The following is a 23,249-nucleotide window of genomic DNA, read 5'->3' as shown; positions in this document are numbered from 1 at the left end:
GCTGCGAGTGATGCGCGATAAGCGTGCATTGAAACAATATTAAGCATACGCTCGGTGGGGCTGTTGCTGCTGCTGAAGGATTTTTGCCCCAAGGACTATGCGCTGCACTTGTTTATCGTGTACATAACATATGCACTACACAAAAGCACAAAATTCGAGCACAGACGACATTAGAAGACTCACTCCCTGTACGTGCTATAGTTCTTCTTGATTCGCCGCAAAAGCGCTGCAGTTATTAAAATTCTAAAACTAACTGAATATGCGTTATATATAAATATAAAAACGCTGCAAATTTGGTAACACTACTTCTTATAGTTGCTGAAATCGCGGCGTTCATACAGACAGCAAACCCATTTAGCTAACTTTAAAGACCGCTCTGCACACAAAACGTGGCTGCACTTTGAACTTTATGTCCTTGGTGCAGCGCAATTGTCAAAGGACAATGGTAATAAGGCGAAACAGCAGAGCGAAGCTGCAGCTTTTAACTTTGATGTCAAGCGAGCGCGCGCACATCTTATGATTTGACTTGGGGTGAAGCGCTGCGACGCTCTATTGTTGAAACTTCCAGTTCCCATAATAGTTGCTCGCTCTAAACGCTCCCCACAGCGCGCTTAGCCCAAAATCATTTTCTCTGTGGTCTGTGACACGTTTTGATTTATTTAACATTGCATTGCTTAAAGGCTTTTTGCTTTAACCAAAAAAAGGGAATCAATTGCTTTTCATAGAGACGCACATCACACAAGCTGATGACGCTTGCATTGATTGCTGTCCGCAGGCGTCTTTTGATGCGGCCACATGTCTGGCATTAATCTAAAACGCTTTATCTAAATGTCTTTTGGGCGCACCACCCCCCAAAATATCCAACCCACTTTGCTGACGATTTTGGCCTAGCGGCTTTTACTGCCCTTTGCCTTCATTTTTATTGCCTTTCGTTTTTATTTGCACATTTACAAATGGAGCACTCACGTTTGGACATTTAGGCACACCACATTTATATTTTTTAAAGGATCCTTGGTTTTTTTATCCTTTAAAATACGTTACTCAGCTAAATTCTCACTTGAATTTAAACGCAATCAAATGCTATAATACTTAAAAATAAATTGTGAACTCAATAGACATAGCTAACTTTCATTTTATTGCTGATTAGTTGATCGATATTTAATACCAATCTAACTTTAATCTCATTCGATACAATAATCTGTTCTTTAATATTTAAAATTAAATTATTTTCAATGTCTACTGATTGCTTTCATCACCTGATTAATCCAATTCAATACAAATTTCAACTGTGGCTAACTCTCATTTCATCGCTATAATATTTTAAAATAAATTGTGAACTCTATACCAAATGAATATTTAACACCAATCTAACTTTTTTTCGATATAATAACCTGCTCTATAATATTTAAAAATTGGTCATCTTAACGCTTTCATCGCTGATTAATCCAATTCAATGTAAATTTCTACTGTAACTAACTCTCATTTCATCGCTATAATACTTAAAAATAAATTGGGAATACCAAAAGCTAACTTTAATTTTATCGATGAATATTTAATACCAATCTAACTTTAATATTTATCGATACATTAATCGATCGCTGTCATCGCTGATTAACCTAATGCAATATCAATTTCTACTGTAGCTAACTCTCATTTCATTGCTATAATATTATCGGTGAATATCTGTTCTATAATATTTAAAAATTTATCATTATGGCTTCCATCGCTGATAGTTCATCTAATTCAATATCAATTTCTACTGTAACCAATTAATCGTTCGATAAACAATTTCACATTTTCCTTTACTTATTATTTTAATAAATTAATCAAGTTTTGAAAGTTTGACTTACCCGTGCAACATTGCCATAGAGGCAAACCAAATTGAAGAGCTTATCTGTGTTGGAAGTGTCATGGTCCATGCCATAGACCATCATGACAGCACCCTAGAGCAGTGGACAAGGTAGAAGAGAAAAGGCAGCGCATAAGTGAAAGGATAACAACAACAACAAGTTAATTAAAATGCTGCGCCGGAGCTTATGGCTGTGGTTGGCTGCTGCGCAAAAATTGTAAATTAAAATTATAATGAAAATGAAAAATTATATATATAACTGATGCAACACGCTGCAGCAGCCTTAAGCTCTTGGCTTAAATTTCAACTAGAAGTTGGGGCTGGGCACTCACCTGGGCTTGACCTTGCTGAGCGAAGGCGACTGGCGCATTGCGTCCGGCCACAACGCCGGTGGGTTCCTTCATGAGGCCAGTTGGATGTATAGAGGCGCCCTTCCAGTTATCCGGCTGGGTGGGATGATATTCGGGTGCGCCAAATGGCGGAAAGCCGGCGCCTGGTCCCAAAAGTGGAGGCTCTTTAAATGTAACAAGATTGTGCGTTTGAGCTGTAGCAACAAGTTGTTGTTGTTGTTGTTGTTGATGGTGATGGTGTTGTTGTTGTTGTTGGTGGTGGTGGTGGTGGTTGTTGTGGTGTTGTTGTTGTTGGTGGTGGTGGTGGTTGCGATGTGTTGGTGCATGTTGTTGCGTTTGTATTGTTGCAACTATTTACAGGTGTTAAGGCATTGCATGCAGCAACAACAACAATTTAATGTTAATGCAAAACGAAAATGCAAAAAAAAAAACGAAAACAAAAAAAACGTAAGTAACAAATTGCTTTTGCATATTAACAAATGTTAAAGCTAAAAAATGTGAATTAGAAATTGTTGTTGCATGCAATGTAAGTGGGGTGGGTGTTTGGGTGGGTGAAAGTGTGTCGTTGAACTCAAGTTGCAAGAAAAATTCGCTCAATGAAATAACAAACATTTTTTTGCTGTCTGCGGTTTTCCTTTTTTTTAAGGCGTGGCTGCTTTTGTGCTAGTTTTGCGGTTTGGCAAGCAAGTTAATTGAATTTTTGGCCAACTACGAAACATTTCTATGGCGCAGCAATTTTTTCAGTCAAGTACAATGGCTGAGAAGCGCAAAGAGCGGCGCAAATTTAGGGAATTAAATGTACAAAGTTTATATATCAAACTAATGCGCTTTACACATTTTGTATTTAGCATTAAGTTTTATAGCATTAAGCACAAATATTACGCATACGCTCCACTGTACACGCGAGTGCTACTGTCAACACGCAATCCCAGCAAAAACCCATTGACAGCAGCCATAACAACAGCAACTAGCAAAGATTTAGTGCCTATAGCTACCCACAAAAGCAACAGCAGGCATCACACACACACACATAAAGTCCTTGCTTGTCTCTCTTTCTGTTTTGCTGCGCTTATAATTAAAGCGCCAAAACGTTACGAAACTGTCAAAATGTCGCGGTAAATCTGCCACCAAAAAGTCTGCCAAGGCGTTTAATTAACTTTAAAACATGCATGAGCGAGTGTCTCTGCCATTTAACCCGTAAAGCACTTTAACTTCATCAGAGTCGCGCTGTGTGACGCTCGCTCACAAAGTTTGCTTAAGTGACAAGCGGAATATGTTAAACTTTAAGTCAGTTAGCCAAACAAAGTCACAGAACGAACAAAATAAAAATGCAACTAAATTGCATGCAAACTTTTTTTTTTTTTATTTTATTTTGTGTAGCGCTTTTTGTTTTGATTTGATTTAGTTGCCCGTGCAGTTGGCCAGTTGGGCAAACACACAGCGAGCAGCAGCAGCAGCAGCAGCAGCAGCAGCTTTTGTTTGTTTGTTTGCATAGCTACCTGGCTGACAAAATATTTATTTAAAAATCTAGCAAGCGTCGTCGCGTTATTTTATTTGTTTTGTTTGGCTTTGGCTTTGGCGCTGAAGCCCCAAAATCCGTTTGCTATTTTGCGTGTGAAAATTTTTGCGCAATCAAAGCGCACGTTTCAATCTAAGCCAGCGGCCGATGCTTAACTTTTGACTGCGCAATTCAATACAGCGGCGGGGCATGTAATAAATGCAGCTTGTGGCACGTGACACAGCTTGTGGCACAACGGACTGACCTCCTCACATATTGTGTAGTACGCACAGTTTAGCTTTAATTGAAATTCACGGGCGCGCTGATTTGTTGCAAATATATATCGTTGTGTACGGGGCGTATGCGTGACGCGCAGCCAAGCGAAATTGCTGCCACAAAAAAAAGAAGAAAAAAATTAACGCCACAGGCGTTCGCTCGGTCAGTTCGTACGCTCGTTCTTGCCACAGTCGGAAGCGTGCCTAAAATGTTTAAGCATTTGGGGAATTGTTGCATGCAATTGCTGGAAAATTTTTCACACGCAAAGTGACGACGTCGGCGCTCAGCTCAGGTGTAAATTTTCCATGCGCACAAATTATTTTAGATTATGAGCAGCAGTTTCCCTTAACAAGTGTGCGACAGGAAGTTGCAGCTTAGTTTTCTTTTTTTATGAAGCGCTAAGTGTGCGCGAAGCAATTTGAAAAGCAAAGTTCTGAGGCGTTGCTCACCATTGCATGCAAAGTGTATTTAAATTAATCATACGGCATGTAAGCCAGCGGCTAATTGAGTTTAAAGTATTAAAGCTGCTGCTGCTGCCATGTGAAGTGTGGCAACAGCGCATGCCCATAAAATAAACAACTAAATGCACATAAAATCAACGAGGCACAAACAACAAGCAGCGCTATAAAATATGAAACAAAAAAAACAAACATAGAGCAGAGTCTGGGTCTGCACCTGAAGCTGCAAAGCGTTCCATCAATTTGTTAGAAAACTGCAGTTAGGCAACGTCGCTTCACGAGTGAAAAATGGCTACACACGGGACACACACACACACACACACACACACGGAGCGAGAGAGATCCATTAAAACAGGCTGTTGGCTGCTGGGGAAATAAAAATGCTACCCATTCGGCATATGCAACATTTATGTGGCGTTTATTGCAAGTGCATGCACATAGACAAGCATAAACAACCCACACACAGCCACCCAGCAACTGGCAGTGACTTGCACAAAGTATTTATGCTGCAAATTGTTGCATACTTTGTGGCATATTGGCGCACTTTGTCGAGCTGTAGCTGGAGCGATAGCAAAAGCTTTTCGGGCATGTAAATAAACTAAACAAAGCATTGTGTGTGCGCAAATGTTGGGGGCAACCCTAATTGCAATTTGCTTAAATGTATGCTACACTATTTTTCAACTCGCACACCCCCACACTCGCCTGTTAACTATTTGCTGCTTAGGTGCGCATTTTTACTTTCGCTGTTCAATGATTTTCAATTTGTCAGCGTCAGTTGCGCTGCTTACCCAGCATGTTTATCTGACTGCGAATGCATTTAAGCCACGCCCCCAACACAGCCAAGCGCTGCTGCTTTCTGTCAGTTGACATTAATTTTTGCCACCCTCTTTAGCGAGAGCAGCTTCTTAGTTTGCGCACGTCTTGCATAAACATTTCCATAAGCAGCTTCAAAATTGAATTTGTTTTCATAAGCAAAACTATTATGCGATACGCTGAGGCAAAAGAGTTGACTGGGGCACTGTGACATGTAGATAGCGAGTTGACTACGACCAACTTTATAAAAAATAATAGACTCAAAGCTCGCTCGCATGTGTGCGTGTGTGTGTGCGTGTGTGTGCTGTATGTGTGTCTAGATTATGTGACAATGAGCTTGATTGGTTTTTAATGTTGCCCCCAAAAAAAAGAAAAGAAAAGGAAAAGAACCTTAAAAATCATATTCGATACATACAAAGAAAAACATAATATATATATATATATATATTCTATATATATATGTTGCTAACTTTTATAATACAAATTTCAGCATTTTTCTATGCCTTGCTTGATTTGCTTTTTACTCAATTTCATTTTCAATCTCTGCTTTTTCTTATGGCACGTATTTTTGGCAGCAAACTTTTTTAGTTTTTATTTTTCGCTTTATGATTAGCTAGCTAAACAAGCATAAATCAGTGCTTTAAATTTCTGCGCTTTATGCGATAAAAACTGCCAATGCTTATCAAAAAGAAATTACGGCGTACAATGAGCCAATTTATATGCGACACGCAAGCAGCAGAATGGAGGAGCTAAGTATTATTTGCTTGCTATTGAAATTAGCAAAGAAGCAGCAGGCAAAGGAGAGTGCAAGATAAAGTGGCAGCAAAGGATTTACGCGTGGGCGTAACGAGCTTGGTGGCGAAATAAATTTACGTTGAATTCTCATGAGCTTAATTACATTTACGCTGAATTTGAATAAAACATACAAATGCATGAAATTTGTTGCTGTTACCAGCAGTCAAAATGAAGCGCGTGGTTGACAGCATAATTAGAAAAGCAAAATAGCGTTCAATTGTGTGTGGCAGTTATGAAAGTTCAAATCACGCATACGCAGCGTAGACTGAAAGCTAAAGCTTGAGTGTGTGTTTGTGGTTCTAATTAACGTCTTTAACCAGCTGGCTTAATGACAGACAAACACACAGAGGCCAGCAAAGACTTTAAACTTGCCCCAGCAGCTTCTAAAGCTTCTTTGAATTGCTCTACAAATTTTTGGCCCCAGCTCTTTTTCAATGCGAGTTCGAGTCACCGAACAGACAATTTGAGCATTGAGTGCTTTGAAATTTACGGTTTTGCTTGATAACTGATTGGCGTGTTTGCTGGCAACTTGGCCCAAACTGTGTGTGTGTGTGTGTTGTGGTTGTTGCGCCCCCAGCCCCACCCCCATGATTTGACATTTGCACTTAATGGCAACTCATTTGTGCTGCTTCTAATACAACTACAGTGAGCACTGTCAACGCAACGACAATTTGTAAGCGTCTGCTCATCTCTGTCGCTGCTATTGTTGTTGCCACTGTAGTAAACATTGTTTTTATTTATTAAACAAATTGCGCAGCAACGTTGCGACATAAGCGACAATTCGCTTTGGTTGCTACGCTTCGATTTGATTAAGTTGCCAGTTGCTCCCCCCCCCCTACTCGCTGCGCTGATAAAGGCAAAAATCGATATTGCCTTTTGGCATTAGCGTGTGCGCACAGCTGATGGACAGTTTTTGATATTAGAATTTCTGTGCTGCGTTTTTGGTTGCACCAAGTGCTAATTTAGTAAAATGCCGCACGCATTAGTTAAATGCAAAATTAATTGCCAGCAAAAATTTCACAAGCGGGGCAAAGTGGCGCGGAGCACTAAAAGTTACTTTCGGCTCGGCAGCTGCAAGAATTAATTGCAAATTATTAGAAGTAGTCTAAAAAAGGCAACAAAAACAGGCCACAACAGCCGCTGTTGGCATAAATTATGTGCGAGCTGCTGGGGTGGGGGCTGGGGCTGGGGCGTGGCTGCTGGCAGTTTGCCTCATAAAAATATGAAATGGAACATTAAAGAAAAATCATCAGCAACATTTAGCAGCAGCAACAAATTATGCAACAAATGCGAGGAGTGGGGGCAGCTTAGTGGGTCAAACTGTTGGACGGACTACATGTGGTCAAATTACTTTGCAGTAGCAGCAGCAGCCAGCGCTAGAGAAATTGTAAATTGTTGATTATGCGCAACGCTTACGCCATAATTTCTATGCAAATTTTATACGCGCTAAAAACAAGGCGACTATAAATTGAGAGCTAACAAGCGAGCACTGCCAACCGAAGTGATTGAGCATAAGTAGAAAAATATGCAAGACAAAATGTAGAAGTTCAAGCTGATTTTGAAAGAGCGCAAAATTATATTGGAAATATGCAAAAATTTAAATCAATTACTCAGACCACCCAAGAAGACATTTGTTGCATAAATTAGGAAGTCAAAAGTTAAAAATGGATTTTTTTTTAATGCTCAATGAGGGCGAGTGTATTAAAGACAAAGTATAGGCTCCTAAGTTTTCATGTAAGGACGCTGGAATAGCGAAATAGAATTCATTTGATTTAACAAATATTCTTTGTAGTTCCTTCTATTTAATTTATTTCAACCCAACTATATTTCTAAAGAATAGTAATTCGGTTTGATTCAGAACTAACAAATAGCAAATATTCTTTGTATATATTTCTAAATAGTAATTCTGTTTGATTCAGAACTAAGCAGAATTAATTTTGTTATTTACTACGTCGAGCTTAGGAGAATTTTACTAGAAGAAAGGTCAAATCAAATTCATTTGAGTACTTAATTTATTCCAGTCCAACTATATTTCTAAAGAATTCATTTTGCTATTCACTAAGTTGATATTTTGAACTCGAGAGTAGAAGAAATTTTACTATAAAAAAGGTTAGCCCTGAAATTCTTATATTAAGCTTTAACTTTAGCACAGATTTATTCATGATTTGGATGCTTCGTACGTCCCTTCGAGCTAATAAAAGTAATTTGTGTTCCAACCCAAGTTTGCCTTATTGTAAAGCTGTAAGCTGCTCTATTGATGAACTGCCAGTGCCTCTGGCTTAACAATTGCAATTGTTTTTAATCAAATAGCTTCACAAAATTTAAAGTTGCTGCCTTGCGAGTAACTTTGCCACCATCAATCACATGCAGCAGATAATCGAGACGCAATATTGAGCTTGGGCAGCGGTTAAAGTTCCCCGTGTGTTACTTGAGCAGTTGCTGCTGCTGCTGCTGCCACCATTAGCGCTCGTTAGTGCTGCTTAAAGCAGCGAGGACGAGGAGAAGCAGGACACATTCTTCTTGTTTAACACACGCCATCTAGCGAGCAATAACAGCAACAAGCAAAGTTGTTGGCGCGTTGCCGTGTGCTGCGGATGCTGCTGCATGTTGACAACAATTTGATTGATCACTTGATTGATTGATGTGCGCCGGACGTCTGTCAGCTTGGCAGCCACGCCCACTTACGCAGGCTGCCGCTGCCGCTGGTGGACACAACTTTAAAGCCATTAAGCATTTGCAACTTTTATTGTTTCTCAACATGGATTTAATTAAGCGCCACCACCACCAGCTGCAGGCGGCTTGTGGTGCTCCATGAAAATAACCGCAACATGACACAATTTGTCATTTTCAATTTATTGAATTACCAAACAAAATGCAAATGACAAATGTTTTTTATAACTGCGGTTAGCAACAAAATGTAACAGCGCTATGCATTAATTTTTATTGTAACCAAATTGCCGCATGATTTATGATTTAAGCGCTGAATGCTTAAAGTTGAGGCAAGTGAATTTAATTAAGTAACAACTCAATTACCAATAGTTCAGACAGCTAACAAATAAAAGAAATTAAATGTGTGTGTGTATACAAACGTGCATAACTGTAGGTACAGTTGTGCCAGCCTCAAGTGGACACATACGCTGCCAATCAGCAAAAGTAAGCCACAAACAAACAGCGCGCCCAACCCTCAGCCCAACGCAAAGTCAACAACAAACAAACTTCACACCTACACACATAACAATTATACGAGTGTGTGCGTGTGCGTGTGTGTGTTGCCAACAGCTGTGCACAGCAGCGTGCATAAGATAAACAAACAACTCGAACTTTGCCTTTTTGGCTCTGATAAAACCAAAAAAAAAACAAAATATGTGCGGCAAAAAGAAAATAATTGAAATGCTTAAGCAAATAAAAGCGCGCATTTAATTTATTTATATGTATGTGTGTGTGTGTGTGTGTGTGTCAAATATGCTTAATGAACATGCTTATAAATCTTGTTGTGTCTTGTCTGCTTGATCCCTAGCGCTAAACCAGACAAACTGAGGCATCAAAATGCCAAAAACTTGTCGTCACCACCCAAACACCCACACACCCACACACACCCACACACACCCAACACCACCACTGGTATTTTTATGTATTTTTAAGTGTTTTAGTCGCCCGGCCACCTGCGACAGTTTTCGTGGGCCCAGTGGGCGTGGCTTTGGCCGCGTATTGGTTAAACAAAAATAAATAAATGTGAGTGAGACGGAGTGAGCATGCGAAAAGCGATTAAGCAAACTGTAAACTGCTCCCCTCTCTCCTCTCTCTCTCTCTCTCCCCACAGTCTCTAAGATATGCTGGCATTTATTTTTAGCCCACAATTTTCACACACAGAACAGCGCAGCGCTGCGCAGCCGTTTGCCATTGGCTTTTGCAATTAAAATTAATTTATTTGGCAATTATTGGGCATTGAAAACATTTATTTTAATTATAATGTGCGTGCGTGTGTGTGCAATTTACTCGCATTTAATTATTTAAATGACCGTTTCATATTTTTATGACATGCCGCTGCTTTCTAATGAGCTCCTATATATTCCATTAAATTAATGCAATATTGCAATTGTTTAGCCAAGTGCCTTTTATTATGAGTGTGTAACGGCATCTGTTTATTATTGCATTTAGCCAGAGAGGAAAACAAAGCACTCGACTCGCGCATACATTTCAAAAATAATATTCAATGGCTGCTACTCAATTTGAATACGCGCACAATGCTGGCCAAAAGTATTCTGACAATGCTGCGTTGAGTTGCTTTTTATTACTTTGAGCAAAAGTTTCGATTATTTAATGGTGATGAGCTCTATTTAACTTTAACGAAATAAATTAATGAATTTATTGAATTATTAAATCAGAATTTTATAACAATTAAGCTAATCGCTAATCTGTGCATTTTTATTTTCTAATATATAATAAATTCATGAAAAATTTAGTAAAATTATTTTTATTGAAATATTAAATTAGAATTTTATATTCATTCTATAAAATAATTTAAGTGAAATTAAAGTTTAATTCATTTAAATTAATAAGCATTGAAGTTAAATAAATGTGGGCACATAGGATTTGTTATTGAATTACTCTATTTAGCTTAAACGAAATATGAAAAAATCTCTTATAAAATTTAGCATTTGAATTGAATTAAAGTGGAGACAGAATTTGTTATTGAATTTTATTTTAAAATAATTTCTTTTAAAATAATAAGAGTTGTGGCTAAAAAAATGTGGGGACATATAATTTGATATTGAATATTTTTAAAATATTATTATATCGCTGCTTTCAAATGAACTTCGCTTAACTTTTGCGCTTTAAAGATTTGCAATCAACCAATCGAAAAGTTAGTTAGCAACTATTTGGTCCACATACTTTTGGCCACTACTGTGTGTGTGTGTGTGTGTGTGCATTGAAATTGCAAATAAAATGGAATTACATTTTGGCAAATTGTTTAGAAACTGTTTGAACTTGAGAGCGCCTTGCAACTTGTGTGTGTTACTATGCGTATGTGTAATGTTAAATTTATATATATATATATAGTAAGTAGTAGGTATATAATGGATTGTGTGTACAAGTGTGCGGTTTTAAATATAGTAATCTGTTTTAGTTTTAAATGTACTTACGGCTGTCAAGCACAACAACATTTTCGGGTATTGAAAACAGCGACTTACCTGCAATGAAACAAATAAAAATAATCGATTAGTAAGCGCACTCGATTGCATCATTGCAGCATCGAAATATAGAACAAACAGTGAGAGTAGAGTAGTTTAGCTTTTGTCTGTTTGTTTAGCGACGACAAATGTTGTACACACAGGAAATTTAACAACGCAGTAGGCCGAGAAGAAAATCGTGTGAAATGTTGTTGAAAATCGTTTTTGGGGGGGGGGGGGGCCAACAATTTTTCGGGCCGCTTGCGCTTACCGTTGTGTTGACTGTAACCGGGACTGAAGCCAGTGTTCATGGGCCGCTTGCGATAGCCGTTCGGCGGCGGCGTGCCAAGATTCATCAGCTGGGCAGCCGGATTGCTGGGGCCCAGCATGAGGCCAGCGGCAGCTGCGGCGGCGGCCGCTTGTGCTTGGCTTTGCATAAAACTGAAATTGTTTTTGTTGCCCGCAAAGCGTCGCATCGGCTGCTGCTGTTGCATGCCGCCGCCGCCACCGCCCAGCAGTGGTGACGACGCTTGCTGCTGCTGCTGCTGCGGCGGCGGTGGCGGCGGCAGCGACGATTGTTGCATCAATGGCGATTGCGGCTGCTGCGGCGGATGCCATAAATAAGCGCCGCTTGTATTAGTCTTTAAATTTTCCATTTCCTCTCAACACACTAACACACACACACTAAAACAAGCACACACATGCGCGAGTGTTGTACGTTTAATTAGACGCGACGACGTTTAAACGTTTAGTTAATTATTTTGCAGAGTGCGCTTAAAACTTTTTCACGTTGGCTGTATATTTGACTTTATTTTTTAATATTTATTTATTTGTAGCAGTTGTCTATACAGTGAGGCAACACACAAGCGACTGAGAAATGCTGTAAAAAATTGCAAGTTTAAAGTTTTCGCCGCCTGCTCAGTTTGACATTTAATAAATTCCCAGTGCTGTGGAAATTCCGGCGACTAAGCAAAGTCGACTTTGATTTTAAAATTGACAAAATTTTCTGAGCTGCAACATAATTTGCTACATGCGCTTAAATGCTTTTCAACATTGTCTACTTCAGCGCCTTTTAGCAGCTTGCCAATGCAACATTGAAGCTGACAGTTAACACACACACACACATACGCATATATATGTGTGTGTGTGAGTGTGTGTAACATGTGTGCGGCAGTCACGATAGAAATATTTATTGCACATGACAAAGCAAAGTTGCAAGTTGCTGCCAAAAAGCTGCGACCATGCCCGACTGCTTTGCTTTTATTTTTTCATAGGTTCATAGCATGGAACAGCGCACAGCACACACGGCATGACTTTTTCTTTCAGGCTAACACACACACACACACACACAATGTGCGTGTGTCTATGTGTGGCCATTGTGGCAAGCAACAAAAATGTGTGCGGCGCAAAAAGGTTGCAAAACTTTAACCTCAAATGCCAATGCAAACTTTTATTTCAAATATTTTGTTGCTGACTATAAGAAGAAGCAGCAGCTGCTGGAGGTGATGCCAAACATCAAAATTGCATTAAGTGGCAACCAGCACATTACAATAGCTATAAACAGCTAAAAAAAAAAAAGCTAGCAGCTTAAATTTTGCACTTTAATTGTCTTTAGCGTTGCCAATTGCTGTTGGCAAATTTATCGATAACTCAAAGTGTTGTGCAGCGACGCACAAAATGGCAACGCACTAATGAGAACTGAAATGCATTTCATTAGAAGGTCTAGAAGTGCCTCAAACAGCACTAAAAGCCTTTGCTTTGCTGACAAGCCCAACACACACACACACACACTTGACCCAATTCAGTTTGAGCCTAAAGTGCGTTAATAGCTAGCAAAGGCCAACTGAAGTGCCTTCCACCTGCACCACATGCGTCTTTTAAACGCAATTTAATGAGTTATGTAAGCCACACACATAGAGCTAGTCATAGATCTCTTACAAGCCATTAAACAGAGCCATGAGCCATAACTGTGTCAACATTTGCGCAACTCAATCAACGAAAATAGACAAAGCCACAAACAACACTAACAGCTAAAACAATGGCGACATATCTAAAGCATTTTTAATGAAGTGTATCTAATATAGAAATTAATTAAACGACTCGAACGGACAGCAGCAAAGCCAAAAGTGCGCATTATTTTCTAGTGTAAATGGCTAAAGATATTTGCCACAAACAGTGGCAGCAGCAGCAGCATGTGGCATGTGGCATTGCTGTGTGCGGGTGTCTTGAATGCCTTCACAGGTGACAGCACAAGTTCAACACGTTGAATGAAAACAGCAACTCAGCTGGTTGCGATTTGCTGCTGCACAGTCTCGCTCTTATATATTCTACTACAGTTGCTTCATTCATTATGCTTATTAGATTTGCCTGTCAGTTTGCCTAGCACACAAAGGCTGGCTGCCTGTGGTGTGTGTGTGTGTGTTAACCATTGTTATTTTGGCATATTTATGGCTCACACACACACATAGCGAGCGACATTATGCAGCACCACATGCCTAGACACTGTGTTTAAATTTAATTATATTATTAAGGTCTGCTTGGTATTTTTCGTGAATTGCAATGTAAATTTTAATTAGTAATTTTCTAATTATAAAAGCCTAGAAATTTCAATGTAATGCTATTAATTAAATTACTTGTGGCTACAGCATTAGAAAAGACTTAAACTATAGCAATGTGTGAAATAATTTGTGCTGACATTTTGCATATTTGTCTAGGTTTGGTTTGCGGTTTGCAACAATTTATGTCCCAAGCTAAAATTTAGTATAGACTTTAAACAATTGAATGCATGTAGCATATAATTTAGTTAGCTTTAGATTTTGCGTTATTTTTAATTTGTTGCTGGCGTCTACTTGTTGTGAATTTATAGCAACTATAAAAACTAAAAACTCGAAATAAACTTTTTGCTCGAGCATCAAATTCGGCAGCAAACTAACAATTTTGTTCCGCATTGCAGCAATTCATGCATTTTGGCAATTGCTCCGTTTCTTATTATGGCCAACACACAGCGCAACATTTATGGCCAAGAGCTATCAACAGCAACAACAAGAGCAGCAACAACAAGTGCCATATCGTAGGGCAACTTTCGCTGCAACAATGTTTAAATCGTATTATATTATTATTATTATTTTTACGCATTTTTCTATGCACACTAAGCCATATAAAAGTTGCATGGCAACCCTCGTCAGCGCTTGCGTAAGCGCAAAGGAGTTGGCCAAGTGCGTTGACTCTGATGAGCATGGACGGCACTGGCATGGACGGTGCAGTGGCTCTATATATGGTCGCTAGCATATACCAAAATTGATTTCGATTTCATGCGCAAGGGAAACTGTAATAGCTACAAAAGCAGCAGCAGCAGCAACATCAACCGGGAACAGCAAACAAGTTCAATTGGTGAAAACCACTTTTAGCTTTGGCAGATTGTTGCTTTTATTTCGATTGGCACACACACATAGACAGTGAATATTCAGCATCAAATTGGAAAACTTGATTTTCAAGTTGTGTCCAAGCGGAAAAGCGCAGCAGCGAGTTTCCCATAGCTGTCATCGTCCGTTTGTTGTAAGTTGTCCAGTTTGGGTTGCATGTTGCTCTAATTGCATGACAAACTCTTTTGCCAACTTTCACACACTTTTTGTATTATCTGTCGGCCATAAATGTGACATATGCCACTAAAAAAGTGAAAATCTCTGCACGGAAATTGTTAAGCTATAGCCACAAATCAAGTCAGTTCTAATTAAAAAGCAAAAAGGCAGCAGCCAAATTGTCTTTTGCTGATTCAATATGCAAATATTTTGCAATATTATTTATAGCCGCTTGTCTGCTCATCAAATTAGCGCACAGAAGCTCGCACAAGCTTCAACACGAAATAAATAAGTTGTGTACATAAATAAAACTTGGCCTGTGGGCAGCAGATTTGGCCAAAAATTAATTCATTTATTGCAATTTACGTGACAATATTGCGCCGCTGGCTGTTGAGCGTGCGATGGCTGTTGAAATGTTATAAACAAATAGCATAAATTGCTAGATTTGTTTATCTAAGCATACATCATTGCGATTTAAGTGTTTGCATATTTGCGCCTTCACGCAAGTAAACAAACGAGCAAATAAACAAAAAGCCACAATTAGTGCGAGCGAGCAAGCGAATGAGCTAATAATTTTCGCATTTCATTTGTGCGTAAGTTTTTATAGTAGCCACACAGACTAATGTAGTTTGGCCGCCATAAACAACAAAGAGAATAATTTGCTTTAATAAATTTGACTTGGCTTTGAATTCTCATTTGGCTATATTTATGCATTTGGCTTAAGCCTTCGATATAAAGGTCAATGTCAGTTAGCTGCAGTTTTTGTTTAGAGCAGCCAAATGGCATGTGAAGGTGAGAAAAATGCTGCAGCATAGTGATGGAACGATTTATCGATTCAATTGTTGAACGATTAATTAAAAGAACTGCTACTTCTGCTATTTCACGCTTTGTTATATAACAAACTGCAGCTTAGTGATGGCAGCATTTATCGATTAATTTGTGGAACCATTAATTAAAGCTTCATAACAGATTATTGATTAGTCAATGATATTTATGTCAGCACTAACGTAGTCCACGCTTTGTTATATAACGAACTGCAGCTTAGTGATGGCAGCATTTATCGATTAATTTTTTTATAACACAATTACTGCATGCCAATTGATTAGTCGATGCACTATCCTACTCCACGCTTAGTTATATAACTAACTGCATATCTAATTTGCATAATTGCATTAAAAGCGTTTTAAATTGTCGTTGATATCTTTTGGAGTTTTCAACACTTGCTAACAAAACGCGCAGGGACACACTAACAAACGGATTATGGTAACTATATTATTGCCTAACTGTTGTGCTGTTATAAATAGAGTTTGCTTCAAGCGCTTAATATTGCTGCTGCTGCTTTTGTGCGGCGCCGCTTTGGTGCGGACTGAAGCACGCGTGCCAAAGGAATGCAGCCCGATAACCGATAAGGAGGAGCTCATGCAGGAAAGTGTGATGGGCGCGATGAAAGCGATCATCAAGCAAGTGGAAAAGTTCAACAAGAACACACCCATACCCAGTCAGCTGGTGACGGACTTAACAAAGACAGCGACCAAGGAACTGTTGGGCGGCAGCACCGTCTACGAGATGTTGGCCAAATTGTTCTTATGGTGTCAGATTAACAAGCCGCCGCCAACAATAAGCACAACGACAAAAACAAAAACAACGACAAAAACTACTAAAGGTCCAGATGGTGGAGGAGGTGGTGGTGAAGATGGTGAAGAGGATGAAGAGGCTGAAGAGGCTGAAGAGGCTGAAGATAGTGGTGGTGGTGGTGGCGGTGGTGGTGGTGGTGGTCATGACAGTGATAAGAGTGTAAGCGGTGGCGGCGATTTGCCACCAAACAAAATCAAAAGCTATCTTTGCTTGATGGAGAATTTTTTGGAAAAATGTTATACGTACAAGTATCGTCCGGATGCGGATATAACTGTGGAAGAGCAGTCGCTAAGAAAGGATAAAAGTAAGAAGAAAAAGAAGAAGAAGAAGAATAGGAAACTGCAGAAGAATAACGCTAAGAAGAACCCCAAGGAAAAGAATCCTACGAACACTACACAGAAAATAAAATAAAACAAAAGTCGTAATGTAACAGTTAATTCAACGAAATAAATTACATATGCCAATTCAGCTGTGCAAACATTTTCGCTCTCTTTCTGTCTCTCGCTTACTTTGGTTTCCAACCATTGGCATGCCCAATTGACTGCCACGTGCGCAAAAATCACGTTTGTCATAATAAAGCTCTTGCTTAAAAATTGCCGCCCAGATCTATCTGAACGAACATAAATCAATGCATGTGCAGCAAATATGGCGGACAGCCAAAAAGTAGCCGCAAAAAAGGCAAAGAGCAGAGCAGAGCAGAGCAGCGTGCTACATGAAACGAAATGAAAGCTTGCAACTTTAGCTGCGCACAACGTGGCGTATGCGTGATTTATGTTATGCAAAGTGTTGACTCAAAAATTATGCAAAATTTTAAAACAAAAATTTCCGCTGAGCATCAAAGCCGCTACTTTGTTGTGGCTGCTGCTGCTGTTGCAAATTGCGCATACGACGCGTTACAAATTAGCTGCAATCTTAACTGCTATTATTGCATTCAACACAATTTGTCGCGCAGCCTGCAAATTTATTGCTTTAAAAAAAAGGAGAGCTCTTCCCTTTTTGGCCAGCACTTTGACATTTAATTGCGCTGTCGTCAGGCTTATGAAATATTTCAGTAACCCCCCCAAATCCACCCACATCACAAGCTCGACTATGTCAGTGTTTTTAATAAATGACTGAAAATGTGTCTGGAGCATGCTGTGGCTTCCATTTGGACACAAGTCAATAAGCTGCAATTGCAAAATGTTTGCTGCATTCTGCAGTTTCTGCTTTTATTTCTGCTAAGCTTGGCATTCCAATTTGTTGATTGCCATGCTAATTGTCTTTAGCTGCGGTTCAGACTTATATAAACAGCAGCAAAGCAAAAAGGAATTTGCTGCTTTGACATGGGAGAATTCGCAGAAATTTGAATTGCAAAATGTTTTGCCAGCATATGGAAAAATATTAAGTTAAGCTGCCGACAACATTTGCCGAAATTTGTGTGTGCACTTGTTTAAAATCTCATTATATAAAGTACAAGCAAAGAGAATAAAAAACAAAGCGTATAGAGAAAATGATTACCACTTTTTCTTGGCTTAAGCTGCAAATTGAATTGATTTTAATCGGCATGCGTGGCAGTGGAACTTTGCTGTTGCTTTGTGCCAATAAAATTTGCATTTCAAATCGCTTTTCAACACACAGAACAGAACAGAACAGAAAAAAAACCGAAAGGCGAGGCGAACTTACAAAGCACTCCACAAACAGAGCACAGTATGCGTATCTTTTGGCCGAATTAAATTCAGTCCAATAAAAAAGTTTAAAGCAGCTGCAAAAAAATGTTCGCATGTGTGTGTGTGTGTGTGTGTTTGCCAAGAGGCAGCAACTTTTTATGCGTGTGCGGCAAACGATAAGAGCACCAGAGCAAAGTAGCTAACGTAACCAACCAACCCACCCACTCGTCAGTAACTGTAGGGCGGACTGACTGAGCAAATAAACTTAAAAGACATATGAAAATCAGTTTTTGAATATTGGCAGCAGGCAAACAACATTTGGCTGTGAAAAATACGTATCCTTGTCATATGATAAGTAGTTCAAGCGTTTGCTTTAAAAATAGATACGCTTGTTTGCCAATGCATTTAACCATGAACATTTAGCCATTGTCTCTTTCTCACTCTCTGATCTTTGTAGCACTTGTGCACTTAGTTCATTACTCATCCAGCAGTGGCTGCTGCCTGCCGCATAAACATTTCGAAAAATCATTTTCAAATGCAAATTGCGCATAGCCAAGCATTAGAATGAATATTAAACACACCTCACTGCACAGCAGCTGGAAATTTAGTGCAGTGCATTAAAGCCAAATTATGAATGCGTTTGGTTATTGAGTTCATCAGCTAAAAAAATAACAAATGGCAACAAAAAAGCGTCAAGTACTTTTAGCTGAAAGTCCAACAATAAGTAGTTCAAGTGCTATGGGTTATTTTAACAATAAATTAAGTTAAGGCCTTTAATCTTTTTGAACTACTAATTAATCTGCTAACTGATTACATTTGTTTTTGTATATGCAAATATAAATAATCAAAGCTATTGCATTATAATTAGTAATTATAATTCATTGCTTATAATTTTTATTTATATAAAGTTTAAAATGTTTGATTAACTATTGTTTACGTTTATACAACATCAAAAGCTAAAAGGCACGCACAACAATGAAACATAATGTGGGAATTATAATAATAATACTTAAACTAAATAAAATTGAATGTGTAATTTTAATAAAATATGCATATATAAATATTACAATTATTTTCAATTATACCAAACGCAATTTCGCAGTTGCGATTTTAATTATTGCGCATCAACTGTCATCCAGCATTGTTATCGATTGCGGCTGCTGCTTGTTATCGTTGGTATATTTAAATTGCAAACAAATAAGTGCGCATATTAAACATATTATCATTTTGATTCAGTAGCTTATATATGATATGAGTAATTTAATTGTTAATAAATCAACGTCAAATCAACTTAATGCCGCCAATAAATTTTGCCAATCTTAACTGAATCCAATTGAAACAATTATTATTATGATAAGCGTGATAAGCTCATGCTCAGACTGCTATAAATAAGCTTGTTCACTGTACTTGCAGTTAGTGTTAATACTGTTAACAGAAATGAACAAACTTGTAATATTCTTGGCGCTTGTGGCCTGCGCCAGCGCTGCGGACTGGAGCGCATACAAGACGCGCTTTGGCAAGAGCTACCGCAGCCTGAACGAGGAGCAGCTGCGTCTGCGCATGTTCGAGAAGAATAAGCGCATCATAGAGCAGCACAACAAGCGCTTTGAAGCGGGCGAGGAAAGCTACGACATGGGACTGAATGAGTTCAGTGATTTGAGCTTCGAGGAGTTTCAGGCGCTTTATTTGTCCAGCTTTGATGCGGCAGCAGCAGCGAGTGTGGAGCAGCAGATTGACGAGGTGAGCAGCAGAGCAGCGCCCAGCAGTTTGGATTGGCGCAGCAAGGGCGCAGTAACTGCGGTGAAGCATCAGGGATCTTGCGGCTCCTGCTGGACTTTTTCAGCAGCTGGCTGCTTGGAGGGCGCACACTTTATAAAGACGGGCAAGCTGGTTACCATATCGGAGCAGAATATACTGGATTGCTCCAGTCGCGCACCCTACAACAACATGGGCTGCAATGGCGGCTACACGTCGCAGGCTTTGCAGTACATAATCGACAATGGCGGCGTCAATTACATGAGCAATTATCCCTATGAGGGCGCAGTCAAGACCTGTCGCTACAATCGCAACTCAATTGCAGCCACAATGCGCTCCAGATCAAGCGTTGCACGCACTGAAGCAGCGCTGAAGGAAGCTACAGCCAACAAGGGACCCATTGCCGTCTCTGTGGTGGTCACCGACAAATTCCAGAACTACAAGAGCGGCGTCTTCAACGACAACACTTGCGCTGGCAAGGTGGTGAATCATGGTGTGCTCGTTGTTGGTTATGGCAACGACTCCGCTGGCGACTACTGGATTGTTAAGAACTCGTGGGGCAAGAGCTGGGGCGAGTCTGGCTACATACGCATGTCGCGCAATCGCAGCAATCAATGCCAGATTGCCAGCTATGGCCTCGTTGCAGTTGTCTAAGCACAAGTTACACTTAACTCAGTTAATAAATCCGTGTGTATTAAAGCAACTTTATGTTTATAAGCTGAATTTATAGCCTGGCTATAAAGTTTGTAGCACGTAGCACGTCATCAATTAAGCCAAAAACCCTTTTCGGGCCAAAATTAGCGCACTCAATTAATTTGGAAAACAGTTTTCGACCCACAACACTTTAGTGTTGCAGCTGCCCCCCAACCCAAGCAGCCAGCCACACGTACAGCACCTTGACAGTGAGTGAAATTTCAATTAATCAAGCTATGGAGCCATAGAGCGTGCAGCGTAGCGAGAGGGCCCAACAACTAGTTGAAAAGGGATGCGCTAAGCCATGCTCAACATTCTGGCAACCAAATTGACGGCAATGAAATGAAATTTAGTGTGGCAACAACAAGAAAATGCTATTTGGGTTTTTCCTTTCTTTTTCGCTGTGGGTGATTAGTCATTGTTTATTTTAAAATCAATTAGTTCGTTTCGGCATTGCTATTGACTAATTATTGCTTAACAAATATGAAATTGCAGCTAATATTTGACTGTCCCGCTTGTCCAGCCAAACACACTAATTGCCAATTAAATGCATTTGAACCGCAGCAGCAGCAGCATCAAAATTATACATATATATGCAAAACCAATTAAGTTGCATTTGCTTAAAATTTTCAAGCAAAATTGCTGCGAGACATCAGCAGAGAATTGACAGCTGGCACACACACACACACACAAATACACACACACATTTGTATAAATTAATGCAGAGACTAAGCAAATGTAGACGTCATTTATATATACAGATATATATGCTGCCTAAAAGCAAAAAGTCAAGTGCCAAAATGCAATGAAAATCTCTGCCAATGAAAATGCATTGCCAAAGTCAACAAAGCGAGCGAGACAGCAATAGAAAGAGAGAGAGAGAGAGAGATGTATAACATGCCAGTCACAATTGCTAAACAGGAAATTAAATTTACATGAAATAGCAAAACGAGCGAATTAATAATTTTACACACAGTATATGCAATATGTATACGTATGCGCTAACTTTAAGCAAAACAAAGCAAGTTTGGCTTTAAGCGCTTAAAGCTGCCTGGCAACATGTGGCTGCTGCCTTTTGTGGCATCATTGCAAATTAATCAAGCAACAACAGAGCACTGAACTGCGAAAGGGGCGGGGGCCAAACAGAAGTCAACTCAGCTGCAATAAAATGCGCATAAATCAGAGACGTAGTTTGCGTAGTTGTTGCTGCAACCCGTAGGAGTCAAAAGCCAGCGCAGAGTAAACTGCCAGCCAGCGTTGCCAGATTGCAGTGGCAGCATAATAACGCACTAATTTACATGCGGCAGCGACAGAGACAGCGACAGAGAATAAAAACATTTAAAGCGAATGTCACATATGTTGCATGGGTGTGTGTGTTACGCCCACACACACGCACACACAATGAAATGAAGCAAGCAAATATTTTATACACTTTAATGCAGTTGCATTTAAAACTAAAAATTACAGTTACAACCGCAAAGGGACGACGCTGCGTGGCAACGAGCAGCATTTTCCATTAGATTGCACGCGCAAAAGTTTAATTGAATAAGTTGCTGTTGTCCTGCCACTCCACACACACACACACACACAACTAACTTTCTTGCTTCTGTATTTGGCAGCTTGTAATTAATTTGAGCACTGCATATAATTCAACAGGCCAGGCCAACGTCTAAGTGACTGTCTTGTCGCTGGCATTTTGGCTAATACAATTTGCGACAAGTTGTTTGTTCGTTTGTCCGTCTGTCTGTCTGTTTTCCCAGCGATATTGCGCAACAATAAATAATGCAAGCCCTTAACAAAAATGCGGCGCTTAACTTAAATGCAACAGCGGCGAGTCGAGTCGCTGACAGTTGCACAACATCCGGCCACGTTTGTTGCTCTCTCTTTCTCACATTTAAGCCAATTTATGTTGCACGCTGACAAGTGCAGTTAAGACGTACATGTGAAGCTGCGTGTGAGCGCAAAAGCTGTGGCAATTGTTTGTAGCAATTTTGTGGTTGTAAAATATTTAACATAAATAGTTCGCTGACTCAAACTCAAATAGCGTCAAGCTAAGCGCACTTAAGCAACGTCAATATGATTGTTTGGTCAAGAGCTGCTGGCCACTCAATCAAGATTTGAAGTGACATCAATGCCACTAAAGCCACACACAATTACACGCACTTGCCCCATGATTGAGTTGGAGATTGAGTGCGATATATTTTGAAAAGCGCTCTGCCCATTTAGTTGGGCAGCAAGTTGCAATAACAAAAGGCGCAGTAAATAATAAAGCAAAAATGATTATGTGACAACAATGAACAAAGCTGAGAGCTGCTAAATGCAGCAGCAACTGTTGCCAATATTTTGCAATCAAAAAGTGCTGCAAGGCACAGTCGACATTACAAGACGCAGCATATGTAAGACAAACTAACTTAGTAGACCCCAACTGTATATTTTGATATGCAGCGCAAATTGCTGCTGATGACAACGCTTACTGTAAACTAGGTATAAAGCAATCAGACACGCCCATACACACACACACACACACACACACGCACACAGCTGCCGCTGGGCATAGCAATTGGAAAACACTCAGTTACTGATAGCTCAAGTAACTTTCAGTTTGCTGCAAATAATCAAAGAAAAGCAATAGCAACAGCTGCTGCCACACAAAAAAACAAAAGCAAAAATATATAAAATTTATATATTTTTTTTTTGCTAGCTGATAACTTTCAAATGCATTGCCGCAGGCT

The 23,249-nt window shown here is 39.6% G+C and overlaps 2 protein-coding genes across 17 annotated transcripts in view; one reads left to right on the top strand and one right to left on the bottom strand.

The window, feature by feature from the left end:
* LOC108596109 (heterogeneous nuclear ribonucleoprotein L) overlaps positions 1-23,249 on the bottom strand; it is a 104,070-nt gene that overhangs the window by 7,886 nt on the left and 72,935 nt on the right. For 6 of the 16 annotated variants that reach the window (XM_017981531.2, XM_033293272.1, XM_017981530.2 and 3 more), the window contains 3 exons: positions 11,184-11,231; positions 2,182-2,363; positions 1,851-1,943 (listed from right to left, as the gene is read on the bottom strand). In XM_017981531.2, coding sequence (XP_017837020.2) covers positions 1,851-1,943; positions 2,182-2,363; positions 11,184-11,231 — 323 coding nt within the window. Of the gene's footprint in view, positions 1-1,850; positions 1,944-2,181; positions 2,550-11,183; positions 11,232-11,481; positions 11,682-23,249 lie in introns of those variants that run through there. The other 10 variants (XM_033293270.1, XM_033293271.1, XM_033293273.1 and 7 more) reach the window with 3 other exon arrangements.
* On the top strand, positions 19,497-20,527 carry LOC108596110 (digestive cysteine proteinase 1). Its single transcript, XM_017981536.1, has one exon. It carries the CDS (start codon positions 19,507-19,509, stop codon positions 20,476-20,478), a length of 972 nt encoding a protein of 323 aa, XP_017837025.1. The 5' UTR covers positions 19,497-19,506; the 3' UTR covers positions 20,479-20,527.

This window comes from Drosophila busckii, chromosome 2R (assembly GCF_011750605.1).
Source record: "Drosophila busckii strain San Diego stock center, stock number 13000-0081.31 chromosome 2R, ASM1175060v1, whole genome shotgun sequence".
NCBI lineage: Eukaryota > Metazoa > Arthropoda > Insecta > Diptera > Drosophilidae > Drosophila > Drosophila busckii.
Note: the sequence above shows the minus strand (reverse complement) of the source record. Positions and strands in the feature narration are given on the sequence as shown.